Source organism: Narcine bancroftii, chromosome 1, assembly GCF_036971445.1.
Source record: "Narcine bancroftii isolate sNarBan1 chromosome 1, sNarBan1.hap1, whole genome shotgun sequence".
Lineage (NCBI taxonomy): Eukaryota > Metazoa > Chordata > Chondrichthyes > Torpediniformes > Narcinidae > Narcine > Narcine bancroftii.
The window spans coordinates 289183049-289200960 of record NC_091469.1 but is presented as its reverse complement, the minus strand read 5'-3'; the positions used below and the strand labels follow the sequence as shown (position 1 = coordinate 289200960).

At 43.6% G+C, this 17912-nt stretch overlaps 1 protein-coding gene across 1 annotated transcript in view; it reads right to left on the bottom strand.

Annotated features, from left to right (window-relative positions):
* LOC138745759 (spondin-1-like) overlaps nucleotides 1–17912 on the bottom strand; it is a 197654-nt gene that overhangs the window by 29376 nt on the left and 150366 nt on the right. The window contains exon 7 of the mRNA XM_069903048.1: nucleotides 8934–8998. Within this exon, the coding sequence (XP_069759149.1) occupies nucleotides 8934–8998 (65 nt within the window). The remainder of the gene's footprint in view (nucleotides 1–8933; nucleotides 8999–17912) is intronic.

Genomic DNA, 17912 nt, shown 5'->3' with positions numbered 1-17912 from the left:
ACCAAGAGACATTCATCAAGACGAGTGGTCTTTAAAACAAAAGTTATTTTTAATTAACTTTAAACATGAAAATAGAATCAAACATTAACTTAACTCTATACTTAATGTACCCAAATTAACCCCCTTCTCATTCTAAGTGCATGTGTATGTATGTGTGTGGATTTAAGACATCTTCTTTGGTTCACATTTCAATCTCACTTCTCTTTCTTCCAAGTTCTCTGGTTGCAGGCAATCACCATACTGTGCATAGAATTTAACATGTATAAAGTTCACCAGGCTTGGTGCTTGAAAGGTAAATGTGTACCGCTCAGGAAGATTCTTGAAGGGATTGCAGAGAGAGATATTTGTTGCTCCAGGATTTCCACAACTGAGGTACCACCACTAGTCACCTCAGGGTCTCGCTGATGAAACTTGACCCATCAGGGTCTTCTAGATGGTAATCTCTTACTTCAAGCTAGCACAGAGTTCCATTCTTTCCTCTATTTCAAGAGAAACATCAGACAGATAGCACTTCCAACCATCTATTGCTCTGGAACTTGCTTTCATCAGTTTCAAACAATTTTCCCTGGATTGCACTTTCCAGTTACTTGTCAGTGTCCCACACACAGACTGACTGACTGAGCTGTTAACTCACTCTCTTCCAACTGCAACTCCAAAAAGAGCATGTGACTCATGTCTTGCAAAACCCCCACCTTCCTGAGCAAAACAACAATTCTTTCTTCATCAGTTGTTAGATAAACAAAATCAAGGAGTGACCTTTCTTTGAGCACTTTGCAGAAAGAGTACTGATAGACAGCATGACTCCAGCAAGACAATGGTCAAGCATTTTATGATGTCAGTTCAATGAACACCTATTTGTGAAAGGTGCTTCCATTCTCCAAGAAATCCTGTAATGTGATTTCTTCAGTCTTTCAAATAAGATGTTTTAAAATGTGTGTATGTATGTGACCTACTCTAAATCTGATAAATTCTCCCCAAATATTAATATTGGTACACCACAACCAGACATAACACACATACAGACAGACACACAATACATACACAAAACAAGCATTTATATATTTATATACAAATAAATAGATATTGCTTAATAAATAGTTGAGTCTCGGAGGGGTTGTATGTGCAGTTCCTTGGTCATTCAGCATTCTCACTGCCTGTGGGAAGAAGCTGTTCCTCAGCCTGGTGGAGTTGGCTCTGATACTCCTGTATCTCTTCCCTGACAGGAGCAGCTGAAAGATGCTGTGTGCAGGGTGGAAGGGATCCTCAATGATTTTGTGTGCCCTCTTCAGACCACAATCCCCATCAACAGGGGGCAGGAAGGCTCCAGTGATGCTCTCTGCCAATCTTATGGTCCTATAGATTGATCTCTGATCCATTTCTCTGCAGCAAACGGACCACATGGTGATGAAATTGGCCAGGACGCTCTCAAAAGAGCTGCTGTAAAAGGTGGACATAATGGTGGCCGGTGGCCTTCCCCGCTTCAACTTTCTCAGGAAGTGCAGTCACTGTTGCTCCTTCCTGACAAGTGAGAAGATATTGTGTAGTTAAATGAACTTGGTGCTTTCCACTCTCTCCAGCACAGAGTTATTGATGTGTAGTGGAGAATGACCGTCTCTAGTCCTCCTGAGGTCCACAATCATCCTCTTCCTCTTGACCCCGTTGAGACTGGGGTTGATAGTCTCGCACCGCTTCGCAAGATTGTCCACCTGTCCTGTGTCACTTGTTCGATTACACTTCATCTGTCACTGAAGCAGAATCAAACAAGCGCTGACTGCCAGACCTGTAATCGTTGGACCACTCAGATCCGCTGCCCTGATTTTGAATAAATGAGCAGCAGTATCGGGCATTCTGACTCACAGATAAAAGTCTCTCCATTTAATTCAATTTGTTTAATGATATTTTATCTTTACAAGTTCCTGCTTGGCTGCAGCAAGTTGGAATTTCAGTGCATACTGACATTATATACGACTAAAGCATTGGGTGTAATGGTATCGTGGTGGTAGTGTGATCTATTACAATGCCAGTGACCCAGGTTTGAATCTGCCACTGTCTGTGAGGAGTTTGTACGTTCTCCCCATATCTGTGTGGGTTTCCTCCGGGCGCGCTGGTTTCCTTCCACCGTTCAAAAGGTACAGGGGCCAAATGGGCTATTTGGTCAGCGCATGGACTAGATGGGCTTGTTACCGTGCTGAACATCTAATTTTAAATGAAAGCAGACAATGAGCATTATTGCTTGGTGCACAGGAGGATGAGGGGTGATATTGTGGAGGTGTACAAAATAATGAGAAGAATATATCGTGTGAATGCAAAAACTCTTTTGCCCGGAGGAGGAGAATTGGTAATTAAAGGACAGAGGCTATAGGTGTCGGAGCTGGTGGGGGGGGGGGAAATGGATCAGCTCATGATTAAAATAATGGGGCGGACTCAATGGGCTGAATAACCTATTTCTGCTCCTATGTCTTATGGGCTTATGGATCATGAGCAGGTAGCAGAGATCAAGTGCTCGACACTGACATTGTGGTAGAATGTTCCATGTTCTATGGTTAATATCCTATGTTCTGCACTTTAAAAATTCTCTTGTTTTTAAAAGCCCACTGCTTTACTCACTGCACTCCCCTGACTGTGAGGCCAGACAGAACTCTCATGCTGTCTACAAATTTTCTGATGACACCGTGGTTGTCGGCAGAATCACAGACGGCAATGAGGAAGTGCACAGAAGGGAGAGTGATCAGCTCATTGAGTGGTGTCACGCCAACAACCTTGCACTCAACGTTAGCAAAACCAAGGAAATGATTGAGGACTTCAGGAGAGAGTCAGGAGAATGTGACCCAGTCCTCATCGAGTGCTCAGTACTGGAGAGGGTCAAGAACTTCAAATTCCTGGGTTCCAACATCTCCGAGGATCTGTCCCGGAGCCTCCGTGTCGATGCATTCATGAAGAAGGCTCGCCAGTGGCCACACTTTGTGAAGTGTCTGAGGGGATTCAGTGTTTCACCGAACACTCTCGCAAATTTCTACAGGTGGACCGTGGAGAGCATTTTGACTGGTTACATCACTACCTGGTATGGAGGCGTCAACGCTCAGGACAAGAAAAGTCTCCAGAGGGTGACATCACAGGCAGCAGACTTCACTCCATCAAGGACAACTACAAGAAGCGGTGTCTTAAAAACAGTCTCTATGCTCAAAGACCCCGACCATCCAGGCCCTCTTCACTCTGCTATCATCAGGAAAAAGGTACAGGAGCCTGAAGACAAGCACGCAGTCTGAATGTATACTTCTGTCGAGCTAAATTCTGAAGGAAATGAGTTTTGCCTTTGCAAAGCCCTCCCATTAATGGAAGTCTTCATTTGTACACATTCAACCACAGAGTCTACCTCTGGACTGGTTCCAATGTTGCCCCTCATTTATCAGGTGAAATCTCTTTCAAGTCAGAAGTGGTAATAATCCCTAGGCTCAAAAGGTTAGACTTCATTCAACTGCCTCTAACTCATTATCCAGTCAATTTTGCACAAATTCACTGTGGGTAAAAATAGTTTAATAATGTGTCAGCTTAGATATTCAGGGGATTGACTTTAGCTAACAGAATTAGCACTCAATCAGTGAATTCTCACTGTGTTTAAATTTGAAGTTAACTCCTTACGTGAAGCAAAGAATATTACAGCACCGAAACAGGTCTCTTCGGCCCTTCTAGTCTGTACCAAACCATTTTTTTGCCTAGTCCCACTGAACTACAGCCAGTCCATAGCCCTCCATACCCCCCTCCTATCCATGTACTTGTCTAAATTCTTCAATATTAAAATTGAGCCCGCATTCACCAGTTCAGCTGGCAGCTCATTCCACACTCCCACCATTCTCCATGTGAAGGAATTTCCCCTCATGTTCCCCCCAAACTTTTCCCCTTTCACTCTTAACCCATGTTCTCTGGTCTGTATCTCACCCACCCTCAGTGAAAAAGCCTATCTACATTGACTCTGTCTATCCCCCTCATAATTTCAAATACCTCTATCAAATCTCCCCTCATTCTTCTACGCTCCAGGGAATAAAGTCCGAACGTGCTTAACCTTTCCCTATCACTCAATCCCTGAAGTTTGGGCAACATCCTAGTAAATCTTCTCTGTACTCTTTCTATCTGATTGATATCTTTCATGGAATGATATGGGTTTATTTTGATCTTGGGTGGTGGAGGACGGAAGCGAGCTTTGATATTGACCAGCAAGAGGGACAACTTTCTGTCACAGAACTGATTAAAATGAAGTGGCAAATTTGTCAAGCTTGAATACTTTGAGGAAAAGACATATTTCTATCACTTTTAGAATATCCCACTATGCTTCAGAGACAGGAAAGTTGCCTCTATACATTGCAGTCTACAAATGTACAAGAAGATGGTTTGAAACTAATTTCTCAGGATGTGGTCCTCACTGACAAAGCTTACGGCCTATCCTTGACTTGCCTCAAGGAATGTGGTGGCCCATTATTGCTTGCGGTACTGAGAGAGGAAGACTGGGAGAGGGGGAGGGGGGAAGTGGGAGAGGAGAGAGAGAGAGAGGGAGAGAGAAAGAAGGAGGGGAGAAGATAGGAGAGAAATAGGAGGGAGTGAGAAACAGAAAGAGAGAGAGTGAGAAAGAGCAAGAGCGAGAGCCAGTTTCAATGAAGGGATGGACATATTTGGGTATTTCCCATGTGATGCGGTTTGAAGAGGAAGATGCTTGTGGTGATGCTCCTATGAACCTGGTGCCCTTGTCATTCTTGGAGGTAGAAAGCATGGGTTTGGTTGGTGCTGTTGGAACACCCTCAGACCCAACTCACCCCAAATCCCATTCCGTTATCACCCCTGTACTCACTGCCTCCCTGTGCACTGAAATATAATCAGTAACACTGATGCGGTTCTATCCCTACATCCACCAACTTAACAACCTGTGAGCTTTCTGCTCCCATCTTATCTGATCAGTTGACATTTCCTTTCTCACTGCATCCTGATAGATCTGACAATAAACAGGGTCTTCAACTTCAAGGTTCCTTTTATTGTCATTAATAATACATTAAAATTTAACATACCTGATATACTTTAACTTCTGCCTGTCGTAAAGCAGGTAAAAAGTCACCATTAGTGTTGCCCGGAGCCCCTTACACTAAGAGAGAAAGAGAAGCAAAAGAGAGTCCCTTCAGGGTCACTGAGTGTCCGTGGATTCGCCTCCAGCGCTCCCACAGCCTCCGCAGCCGCACAGACTCTTTTTCATTTAATTAACAACCTGAGCTCCAGATTCAAAACTCTGATACATTCAGGAAGCCGTCAGTGTCCGAGGCCTTTGGGAGCCTTTCTTGCCCTCAGCGCTCTCTCGTATCCCAGCTCCGATTCCTGGTTCCCATGATCCAGTCCAGCAGCCCGCATCCTGTGCCGCCCACGCCCCCCCCACCGACCGCAACCCGCTCAGCCCCTTGCTGGTCCGCCGCCGTGGTCACCGCCCTGTAGGGTCATCCCCTCAGTTCTCCTTGACTGGGTGGCATTCTCCTGTTTCTGGCATTCTGCGGCCGGTCCGCTGATCCCCTGAATCACACCTCATGGCGGCTGCCGAGCACAGCCACCGCCATCTTAGTCACAGACCTCACAGTTGCAGGATTTTACTTGCAAAAACCGTTGATTGTTAACAGACTGTTAACAATCTGTAGAGAGCCACCAGCAGTTACATTGGGAGCAGAGCTGTGACTCCACTCTTCACTCTCCTGGGTCCACACCAGAGCAGCCTGCAGGTGCTGACTTCCGATAAACTTGTTTTACAATTGGTGGCCTAATTTTACCTGCATAATTAGATGTTTTTCCTTAATGTTTGTGACTTACTTTTAACCATTTTTATTCATCATAAATAATGGGTCTTTGTGGTTTTCTTTCTCATTGGAGAGTGTGCACCATCAAGAACCAACTTGCTGGGTGCATCACAGCATGGGGAGGGGAGCTGATTGGAAGAAGCTGCAGAAAACAGTGAACGCAGCTCAGAACATCACGCAAATCTCCCTCCCCTCCACTGACTCCATCCACATCTCCCACTGCCTGGGAAATGTACCCAACACATGGAAGGACCTATTGCACCCTTGAAACATTCTCTTCTCTCTCCTCCCATTGGGGAGGTGCTCAAGTGTGCAAAATCATGTACCACCATGCTTAAAGACAATTTCTTCCCCACAGCCATCCAAATAAATCCCATAACAGTGCCAGTAAACTGCCTTTTCCTGGTGCTAATTAATTGAGAGATGCAGCACGGTAACAGGCCCTTCCGGCCCACGAGCCTGTTCCTCCCATGTGTCCAATTAACCCACCAACCCTGTGCTTCTTTGGAATATGAGGGAGGAAACTGGAGTATCTGGAGGAATTGATCTTCTTTTTCAATATCATAGTGCAATCTGTAAATTGTGTTCTTTACACGGGTCTATGAATGTGACACATGACCTGCTACACGGCTCCCAGAAGAACTCGTCTCATGGCACTAGGTACTTTATGACAAAAAAATCAGAAAATGTAAATCTATTCACCAAAACCCACTCAACACCCCGACTGGGAAATTACTGATCAGAATTTGCCACCTGACCAGATCTCGCTCTCTCGCTCCATTGAGACCATTGGCCCATTCTCCTTTCCCTCCACCTGAAGAATGATATGAAATTATGCTGTGGGCTCACCAGCCCGGGGCACCTTCACTGTGAGGTCACTTGCTCATCATTGAATTGCGCAGCACAGTGTCGTGCCATTCAGCCCATCCTGACCCTTTTGCCCCTCAACATCTTCCCTACTTTTCTTTGCCCCTTCGCGGCCGCCCAAATGCTTTTGGATGCTGCATCTACAGCAGATGCCACCTCCTCCTCTGTCAGCAAGTTCCATACACCAGCCATTCTCAATGAGGGGCCAACAGACTCCCTGGGGAGGGAGGGGGTACAGCACATTTAAGTAAAAGCCTTGTTTTCTTTTCACCTCGCATTACATAAATACTTTTCAGCTTTTTCGCGTAGAAGTGCGGAGGAAACCAAAACATGACAGCTTCACAGGGAAGTGGGGGCGGGGGGGCATAAACTTGAGCAGAGTCCTGGGGGGTAGGGGGGGTGGGGCATAGCTGAAAAAATGTTTGAGACTGGCTGATGTATACTTCATCCACATCATAACCATCATCTTATCTCGTTACCACATCATCAGTACCCCCATCTCTCTGGATGGCTCCAGAATGCACTATTAAAGGTATTGAATAATTATCATGTAGGAGGTTTAGATCTTTGGTTGCCAATGGATTGAACAGAAGTCCGTCCGGCTGCAAAGGCTGCAGGATTGAATCCATGCACACTCAATGACTCTTAAGGGACTCTCCTCTGCTTCCCTTTCTCCTATTGTTAGGGGCGCCGGGCAATGCTCACAGTGACTCTTTGTTTGCCTTAAGGCGGATCTTGTATATTACATTTTTAATGTGTTATTATACAACAATAAAAGGAACCTTGAACATTGATTTCCTTTGGATGCTGCCAAATATATCTTTGAACTTAAAAAAAACTATCCTGACAACAGTCAATGAACCCCTGATCTGGGCTTTCTGTGCCTGACTGATATTTTCCAATCTAAATGTAGATAAAAACATACAATAATTAGAGACATTCCTCTTCGATATACTCCCACCATTTCTATCTCTGTATGCTTTCGTTCGCCATGGTTACTGTTCGGGGATTGAACACCACTTGCAAAAGTGACACTTTGCCTTTCTGGTTTCATCACCACCCAATCCACTTCTGCACCTGAATGTACGTCATCCCTATTGAAAACTCGAATACCTTTAAGGCACCTTGACACTGTCCAATTGCTCAGTGCTCTGCGATTCCCTCCTAGATCATCCTCTTGTCCTTTATGGCCCTTTGTGAAACGTCCCTCTTTGAGCAATCTTTCCCTCCCAGAGATTTGATGCAGGTTGATACTGGGATGCAATATTGAGGCAGTGGTTACCTACACACACTCACCACCTCCTCCCACCTAATATCCGGTAATTTTAGGTCTGCACTAAAATGTCCCACCCACAAGAGACCCACTTGCCTGCGATTGGCCCATACCCCTCTAAAAGAGTGGTTCTCAACCTTTTTCTTTCCACTCACATTCCACCTTAAGTATTCCCTTACTAACCATAGAGCACTGATGGCATGAAAGGGAAGAAGGGCTCAAGCCCGAAATGTTGGCTATGATTCTTTATCTTTGTTATATAAAGGACATTGTGTGACCTGCTGAGTTTCTCCTCCATTGTATTTTTTTACTTCAACCATGGTGTCTGCAGACTTTAGTGTTTTACTATTTAACAGAACTGGCTGCGAAGGGTCATGGTGGAAGTTGATACAATAGCAATGTTTAAGGGTTTTTTTAAAGGACACTTGGATGGGGGGGGGGGGGGGTGGGTGGGGATACAGATTGTGAGCTGGCAGATATTTTGCTCTGTGCTCTCAAACTGCCAGAGGTTTTACCACGGTTACAACTGCTACTGTCTAACATCAATTCTCCAAACTGCAAGCTGATCACAGACTGTCTTACACAGTCAGGGCTGGCTTACACACACACAGGATTGACACACACTCAGGGCTGGCTTACACACTCAGGGCTGGGTTACACACACACAGGGTTGACTTACACACTCAGGGCTTGCTTACACACTCAGGGCTGGGTTACACACACACAGGGTTGACTTACACACTCAGGGCTTGCTTACACACTCAGGGCTGGGTTACACACTTACTGGCTGACTTACACACTCAGAAGCTGCCTCACACTCAGGGCTAACTTACACACTCAGGGCTGACTTACGCTCTCAGTGACTGATTTACACACTCAGCAGCAGACTTACACATTCAACAGCTGACTTGCACACTCAGAGCCATCTTACACATTCAGGGACAGATTTATACACTCAGAGGCTGACTTACACATTCAGGGGTTGCCAGGCTGGCCACTGGGCTTTCGCCTTGATGACTGTCAAAACGGTATCACCCTGAAAAAAAGCAAAGGGTCAAGAATCAACATTGGTTTCACAAATCAAGTTGGAACAAATGCAATTCTTTTTTAATTGAATGATCTACTGTCAAATGCACACAAATACAGCTGTTTTGTCTGCTATCCAGGCACATCAGCTCATACAGCAGGTAGAACGATTATAAACAAAATCAATAAATGGAGAAAGGAATGTGTAGGTGTGGTGTTACTTAAGTCAGATTGCAGGGCATAGTGTTATTGGGACAATGTGCAGGACATCATCTTAGAACATAAGAAATAGGAGCTGAGGTAGGTCATCTGCCCATCCAGCTTGCTCAATGTGATCATAGCTTTTACCAATCAGACGTCTATTTATGAAAATGATAACAGCACGGAAGGGCATAGTCCTCAGATCCAGAGCTTTTGTGTTTTTAAGCTTGTGCATCTTCTGCCTGTCAGGAATGGGGAAAAGAGGGTGTGTCTGGGCTGAGATGGGTCCTTTAGCAAGTGATCAGCTTTCCTAAGACAGCAGGAGGTATGGACAGTGTTGATGGAGGGGATGTGGGCAAGGGGGTATGTGATGGCCTGAGCTGCATTCACAATCTCCACCCATTCATCTATCTATCTACCTACCCATCCATCTACCCGTCCAACCAACTGTCCATTGTCCATCCATCTACCCGTCCATCTATCCATCTATCTATGTATAAATAGTCCACTGTCAATTTATTTATCTAATTTATCTTTTATTTATTTTTGTGGCATCTTGTGTTAATTGTTACATTATTGTTACAGCATATTTTGAGTATCTGGGAAGCTGCAACAAGTCTGACCTTCATTACATCTCTACCTTGTACTTGTGCAGATGACAATGAACTTCATTCATTCATTCACACTTCTCTGTTAACTCCATTGTCAAGCCTTTAGTTTAATTTAATTTTAACGATGCAGCACGGAAGAAGGCCTTTCCAGCTCTTGAAACCCGTGCTGCCCGTCTACATGTGACAACTCGGCACAGATTTCCATGGATTGTATTGATGGGACACTGGGGAGGAGGAGCCAGTTTTGTCTGCAATTCCATCGTGACATCTCAGCATTCTAATTCCACCAAAGGACTGTACATCCAAAGGTTCAGCTCTCCATCCGTTGAAATGGAGAATCATCCAGGATTGTTTTGCTCTCCAATGGGAATTGATCCCTGACCTTCTTGCTCGGACCTATCCAGGATGATTGAAGCCCAATGAACCTGAATCAGGAGATTATAAATCAATAGTAAAACACAAAAATATGTATGGGGGGGGGGGGGGCACGGTTGGTGTAGCAGTTAGTGCAACTCCTTTACAGTGCCAGCGATCAGGACTGGACCTGGATTCAAATCCCTTGCTGTCTGTAAGGCATTTGTACGTTCTCCCTGTGACTGTGGGTTTCCTCTGGGGGCTCCGGTGTCCTCCCATCCTTCAAAAAAAATTGTATCGGGGTGTAGGTTAACAGGGGTGTAAATTTGGTGGCACAGATTCGTAGGGCTGAATTGGCCTGTTACTGTGCTATATGTGTAATTTTTTTCAAAATTAAAATTTTAAAATTTGAATATCTGTGACACCAATGTTAAAGTAAAAACACGATGCTGGAGAAACTCAGGAGGTCAAACTGTGTCCTTTATATAGCAAAGATAAAAAATAGAGAACCAACGTTTCAGGCTTGAGCCCTTCATCAAGGTATCAACTTAATTGACCTGCTGAGCAGCTTTACACTTTTATTATAAATCAACATCTCAACCCTTGGGATTCATATCTGGAAACATAGATATCTAGAAATCATCTTCTAACCTTCCCTTGAACATTTCCAGTGACCAGACCTGGACCAACACGATGGCACAATTGTTAAAAAAGTGCACCCATACATCTACTGTCTTAGAGGACAAAGAACATTCGGCCAGTTTCCCCTGTCCCTTACCGACTTCTACAGCTGTGCTGTGCTAGAAGGATGCATCGCATGGAGAAGCTACAGACGGTGGTGAACGCAGCTCAGAGCATCACACAAGCATCCATGAACTCCATCTACGTCTCCTGCCGTCTAGGAAAGGCAGCCAATATCCTGAAGGACCCATCATACCCCAGACACACTCTCTTCACCCTCCTCCCACTGGGATGTAGATTTAAGAGTATGAAAGTGGATTAAAGGCCGTTTCATCCCCGCAGCCATCAGGTTCCTGAATAAACCCCACAGCAGTGCTTGCACGCTGCCCTTGCTTGGTGCTGGTTGATCTTTGTTTCTCACTGTAGCCCTACACATCGTAACTGCGCTGTTCACACAGTTGTATGAATGTCAGAGTTAGACTGCTCACAGATGAACCTTCCACACTGCACTGGGTAGAACATGGCAAATAAAACTAACAGTTAAACTTGGATAGTCACAGCAAAAACACACTCCTCATCACCGCTGACTGTGACCAATGAATGAACCACACATGTGGCAAAGAGTTTGTTTTCCAGATGAAAGCTCATCTTAAATCAAGCTGTGCAACAGAAATTAAAAGTAAAACCCTTCTGTATCGGCCGAGTAAGTGGGATTAATTGGTATCACCCTGCAGAAGATGATGCAATTTGGAATTACAGAGCACATCTTAATTCTTATTTGACAGTGCCAGTAAAATCCAATCAGTTCATCCTGAGACCTCCATTTATATGTTAACGAGCCACATGAATTAGCTGCTGGCACCCAGTCCCATCAGAGTGCTTGATCAGAATCTGAAACAGTCCCGATTAGAGGGCTTGGAATTCCATTTTGTTCCAATTACAGCAATTCTGGTTCGGGCAATTAACCACACAGCTTGAAATTATTTGGTGTGATTGTCACAGGGTGGTTGGGGTTTCTTGAAGAAGTGCACGCGTTTGTTCTTCCGTGGAGAAGGTTAAACATTTATATTGGCAAATAGAATATCAGGGTTGGTGCAAGTTCTGAGAACACTGTCAGGATCGAGTCGAGATGGAATACATCTCAGGGAAAAACAACCAATCGAAGGGGGAAATCACTGACATTTGAGCTGAAGGAAAAGCACAACGTTGGAGAAACTCAGGAGGTCAAACAGTGTGCTTTATATCAGAAAGATAAAGATACAGAACCAATGTTTCGGGCTTGAGCCCTTAGAATCATGGAACAATACAGCACAAAATAAAGCCCTTTAGCTCTTTTAGTCCATGCTGAACTATTATTCTCCCTGGACCCACTGACCTGCATCCTGACCACAGCCCTCCAAACCCATCCCATCCACATACCTGCCAAATTCATCTTAAAAATGAAAAGTGAGCCCATATTCACCACTTCAACTGGCAGCTTGTTCCACATTCCCACCACACTCTGGGTGAAGAAGTTCCTCCTAATGTTCCCCATAAACCTTTCCTCGTTCACCCTTAACCCATGTCCTCTGGCTTATATCTCATCTACCCTCAGTGGAAAAAAAGCCGTCCTACATTTACCCTGTCTCTCCCTTTCATAGTTTTAAATACTTCTACTAAATCCCCAGAGACACATAACCAAGATTTTGTTCGGGCGCCTGCGAACATTTTTCATACCTTCATGAAGGACTCAAGCCTGAAACGTTGATTATGTATCTTTATCTTTGGCATATAAAGGACCTGCTGAGTTTCTCCAGCATTGTCCTTTTACTTCATGTGGTGATATGACCACCAGCCTACTGCAGGGGGCGATCTCTGTACCTGCAGGAAGGGGGCTGACTCCACCTGGCCGGCTGTCAATCAGGTGACCTGAATATAGACCTGAGCCAGCCCCTCTTGAGCCAGTCACACGGGAAGCCACCAAGGCTTGAACTGATGTTCAGACTTTTACTGGAATAAAGCCTGTTGTACCGTCTTTCGAGTTTTGTGCTTGCTGGCTGCTACCACAGCGCACCACACTTCAACCACAGTGTCTGCAGACATTTGTGTTTTACTTTTGTTGAAGTTTTTTTTTAAATGTGAGCCAAGTGTCGGAGGATGCAAATTGTTGATTCCATAACCACATGAAGACTAAGATTCCTTGGAGGGAGCCGGACACAATTCTGCAGTGTGGTGACCTGAACTGGATAAAGGCTCAAACTTGTGGCATGATAACCAAATCAGTTGGAGGTCAATTAAAGACTTGCATTTCTATGGCAACTTTCACATCAGGTGGGAGGAGGGAGCTGTCTGGGGTATGATGGACTGTTCAGTACATTGGCTGCCTTTCCTAAGCAGAGGAAGATGTAGATGGAGTCCATGGAGGGGAAGGAGGTTTGCGTGATGTTCTGAGCTACATTTGCTGCCTTCTGTAGCTTCTTAGAACATTACAGCACAGAAACAGGCCCCTTCGGCCTCCCTAGTCTGTGGCAACCCATTTTCTTTGCCCACACTGACCTGCACCAAGTCCATAGCCCTCCATACCCCTCCCATCCATGTACCTGTCCAAATTCCTCTTGGAATGTTAAAATTGAGCCCGCATTCACCACTTCAGCTGGCAGCTTGTTCCACACCCCCACCACTCTCTGTGGGAAGAAGTTTCCCCCTAAACTTTTCTCCTTTAACCCTTAACCCATGTCCTCTGGTTTGTATCTCACCAAATCTTAGTGGAAAAAGCCCATCTACGTTTACTCTGTTTATTCCCCTCATAATTTTAAACACCTCTATCAAATCTCCCCTCATTCTTCTACACACCAGGGAATAAAGTCCTAACCTGTTTAACCTTTCCCTGTAACTCAGTTCCTGAAGTCCGGGCAACATCCTAGCAACTCTTTCTATCTTATTGATATTTTTCCTGTAGTTAGGTGACCACAACTCCACATAATATTCCAAATTTGGCCTCACCAATGGCTTATACAACTTTACCATAACATCCCAACTCCTGTACTCAATACTTTGATTTATGAAGGCCAAGATGCCAAAAACTCTCTTTACAACCCTCTCCACCTGTGACGCCACTTTCAAGGAATTATTTATTTGTATTCCCAGATCCCTCTGTTCTACCACACTCCTCAGTGCCCGATCATTTACCATGTATGTCCTACCTTGGTATGTCCTTCCAAAATGCAACAACTCACACTTGTCTGCATTAAATTCCATCTGCCATTTTTCATCCCATTTTTCCAGCTGGTCCAGATTCTTCCGCAAACTTTGAAAACCTTCTTCACAGTTCTCCCATCCCACACTGCAAATCATTTAGGTAGCCTGCTTTCAATATTTCACCATCGCCTCCGGACAAGCTTTTGAATGAATTTTTCTGTTGTCCCAATCGCCTTCCAACTAGTCCAAGTCAAGTTTATTGTCATCTGATCATCCAAGTACAACCCGACAAAAGAGCGTTCTCCAATCCTTGGTGCAGAATTTTGAGACTCAAATCCAAACATAACACACATACAGACAAGCAATACATATGTAGGACAAGTATTTCATTTAATCTATACTAATAAATAAATATTGTTTCATGAATACAAGAGCCTCGGAGTGTGAATGTGAGCAGTTCCTCTGGTCGTTCAGCATTCTCACTGCCCGTGGGAAGAAGCTGTTCCTCAGCCTGGTGGTTCTGGCTCTGATCCTCCTATATCCCTTCCCTAATGGATGTAGCTGGAAGATGCTGTGTACAGGGTGGTCGGGATTCTCAATGATTTTGCGAGCCCTCTTCAGACAATGATCCTGGTTGATCACGTCAATGTGAATGTGGTGGGGGGGTGGGGGGGGGGGAGATTCCAGTGATCCTCTCTGCCACTCTTATGGTCCTGTGGATTGACCTCCTATCCATTTCTCTGCAGCAACCATACCCCACTGTGATGCAGCCAGTCAGGACACTCTCAATAGAGCTCTTGTAGAAGGTTGACATGATGGTGACTGGTAGCCTTGCCCACTTCAGTCTTCTAAGAAAATGCAATCACTGTTGGAGCAACAAGTGAGGGGTAACTTTTTTTACACAGAGGTTCAGTGTATAGTATAGAGTAGTGGTGGACATTTCAGGCCTGGGCCCTTCATCCATCTTTAGCGCACATAGCAATAAATGACTTTCAACTTTGGCCTCAAAGATCACAGGTAAAAGCTTCAGCTCTAACTTTGCAACTATCCAACACCTTTCTCTGTTTCAATGGAAACAACCTTCACCTGGGCCTGGAGTGAAGCACAGACTCTGTGTTTGTGGTGAAAACATGCTGTAAATGCTGGAGGAACTCAGCTGATCTCGCAGCATCCATTGGAAGTAAAGATATATTACTGACATTTCAGGCCTGAGCCCTTCTTCATCGTTTGGAGGTTTGTAGAAGGGCTCAGGCCCAAAACATCAGTGATGTACATTTACCTCAAGTGGATGCTGTGAGACCTCCTAAGATCCTCCAGCATTTCTGTTTTCATTTCACCTGGGACTGAAGGGCAGACGTAAAATTCCACAGGTCACACTGGAATTTATCAGGCAGAACTCCCCACTTACTCTCTCATTTGAAGGAACTCACTAGCAACAGGCCAGGACTCCCTCGCTGCATTCAAAGATCAAATAACAATATGTACTCTGATTTTCACTATACAGTCTTAACATTGTGTCTGTTATTGAGCTTTTCCTAAAGAATTTATGGTTGCTTCGATCAGTTCTGTGAACCTTACAGACAATAGCAATAATGTCGGGCCTATCCATTCCTCAGATAATATACAGGGTCTGTGAACTTTATCCAATTAAGGATTGTCCTTAAACCTCATTAGATTGTCAAACATATCTACTACCTTGATACCAATATCACCCAACATACAACATGTAAAAATGGACATAGATAGCTAGAATTATATGAGAAAATTTGGTATGTCACCAACAATTCTTGCAAATTTCTACAAGTGGACCGTGGGAAGCATTCTGACTGGTTGCATCACTGTCTGATACAGAGGTGCCAATGCATAGGACAGGAAAAGACTACTGAGGGTTGTAAACTTGGGCAGCGCCATCACGGGCATCAGTCTTCATTCCATTGAGAATAGAGGCAGTGTCTCAAGAAAGCAGCCTCTATCCTTAAGGATGCCACCACCCAGGCCTTGCCCCCTTCTCACTGCTACCATCAGGAAATCGAATATATCTGCAAGAGGCAACTGCTATCATTAAGGACCATCACCATCAGGAAGGAGGTGCAGGAGCCTGAAGACGAGCACCCAATGGTACAAAAACAGCTTCTTCCCCTCCACCATCAGATTTATGAATGGACAATGAACTGCAAGCATGACCTCACTTTCTCTTTTGAGCTAATTTATTTGATTTTTTTTAAAAATAATGTATTTACGAGAATGTAATTTAAAGCAATTTTTATACCTGTAATGTACAAGAATAATCTTAATCTGAAATACAAGCAGTAGAAGGCCATTCAGCCCTTCAAGCCTGCTTTATCATTCAGTAGTAATTATAGTTATTCTCTTTTATGGAAATCCCTTGGAAATTACTGAACATTTCAGCTTTCTTCAAGTTCACTGCTATTTATTCGCTTCTGACATTTTTCCTTGATATCCTTTCAACTCTTCTCACATGAAAATAATAAACTGTTTTACCTCTTCGGCCAGATCATTCCTAGGCACACCGTCCTTGTCAGGAAGGTACAATAACCATCTGAGACTCATGTATTTATTTGTCTATGTATAAATACTTGACTGTATGTATGAATACTTGTATTTATTTATTCTGGCAACATGGTGAAAGGTTTTACAATAATGGGAGCTATTACATTTACTAAAGTGTTCTCAGTCTAACATCTCCTCCAGGAGAGAGCATATCAGAGCATCAGCCTAGTTATGCTCCAGAAAGATTTGAGCACACATTCCATAAACCAAGGACTGAGTGCAGTCTGACCATAGAGGTTAATATGACTCTGGAATTGCTTGAAGATATTTAAGTGCCCTTTTACCTCCGACCTTTCCTTTATTAAAAAATGAGAGGGACTAACAGCTCAGGTCAAGCACATAGTGAATTTAAATCCAAGTTTTGATGAATTGGTTAATGAAAGATTTGGAAAATAAGTCTCCATTGTTGGCTGATGTCCAACTTTGAATGAGATTATTTTGAGCTGGGACAAACTGAATGCATGTTTTTATCTCAGATGTTATCCTATAAGCTGTTTTTAACCTTTCTGGCTGCATATTATGTCTAATCTCAAGATTATGAGGGCAACTTCATCTTGCAAATCAAATGTCAAACTGATGGAGATGTTCCTGGGGGAATTGTGTAGACAAGAAGTTGATAAAGACAACTGGGGAAGTGTGATTCTAGTTTACAGCAGGGGTGGCCAAACCTGCTTAACGTAAGAGCCGCCTACAATAAACCTTGGATGTTTGAGAGCCATAAGACATACATGCTTTACTCTTAGACACACGTTTTGTTACAAAGATTTTAAATAAATATTAAGAAATATATGTATATAATAATATTTATTCAAGTAGTTTTTCTTATTTACATTTTTATTAATTTGATTGCAAGATAATGCAATGTAGAATGTGAGTCACATATCAATTATACATTGTCTTATCAAATTCTCAAAAAAGTGAAAATTACTGATGAGAATTTCACCTCATATTCTAATATTGAGATAAAAATTGTGATTATCTAAACAGACTGATCACTTCTAGTTAGAAAAAACAAAAATAAAAACAAAAGAAAAAAACCCCACACTAATCTAACACCCCCCACTAACCACAGTCACCAGCAAATAACTTGTAAAGAATTGGATGTTGGATAGAAAACCCGATAACATGTTTGTTCTGAATAATAAAACTTCATTCTGTGCACATCATTGTTTAATACAATTTAAAGTTGTGCATAGAATACATATGTCCAAAGTTAGATGATTTCATTTTTATCCTGATGTTGATCCACTATGTGACAAATGTAAAATTTTTGAGGCCTCTCTGATTCATAGGTTCTGGGAGTGATCTGAACTACAAGAATATTGGGAA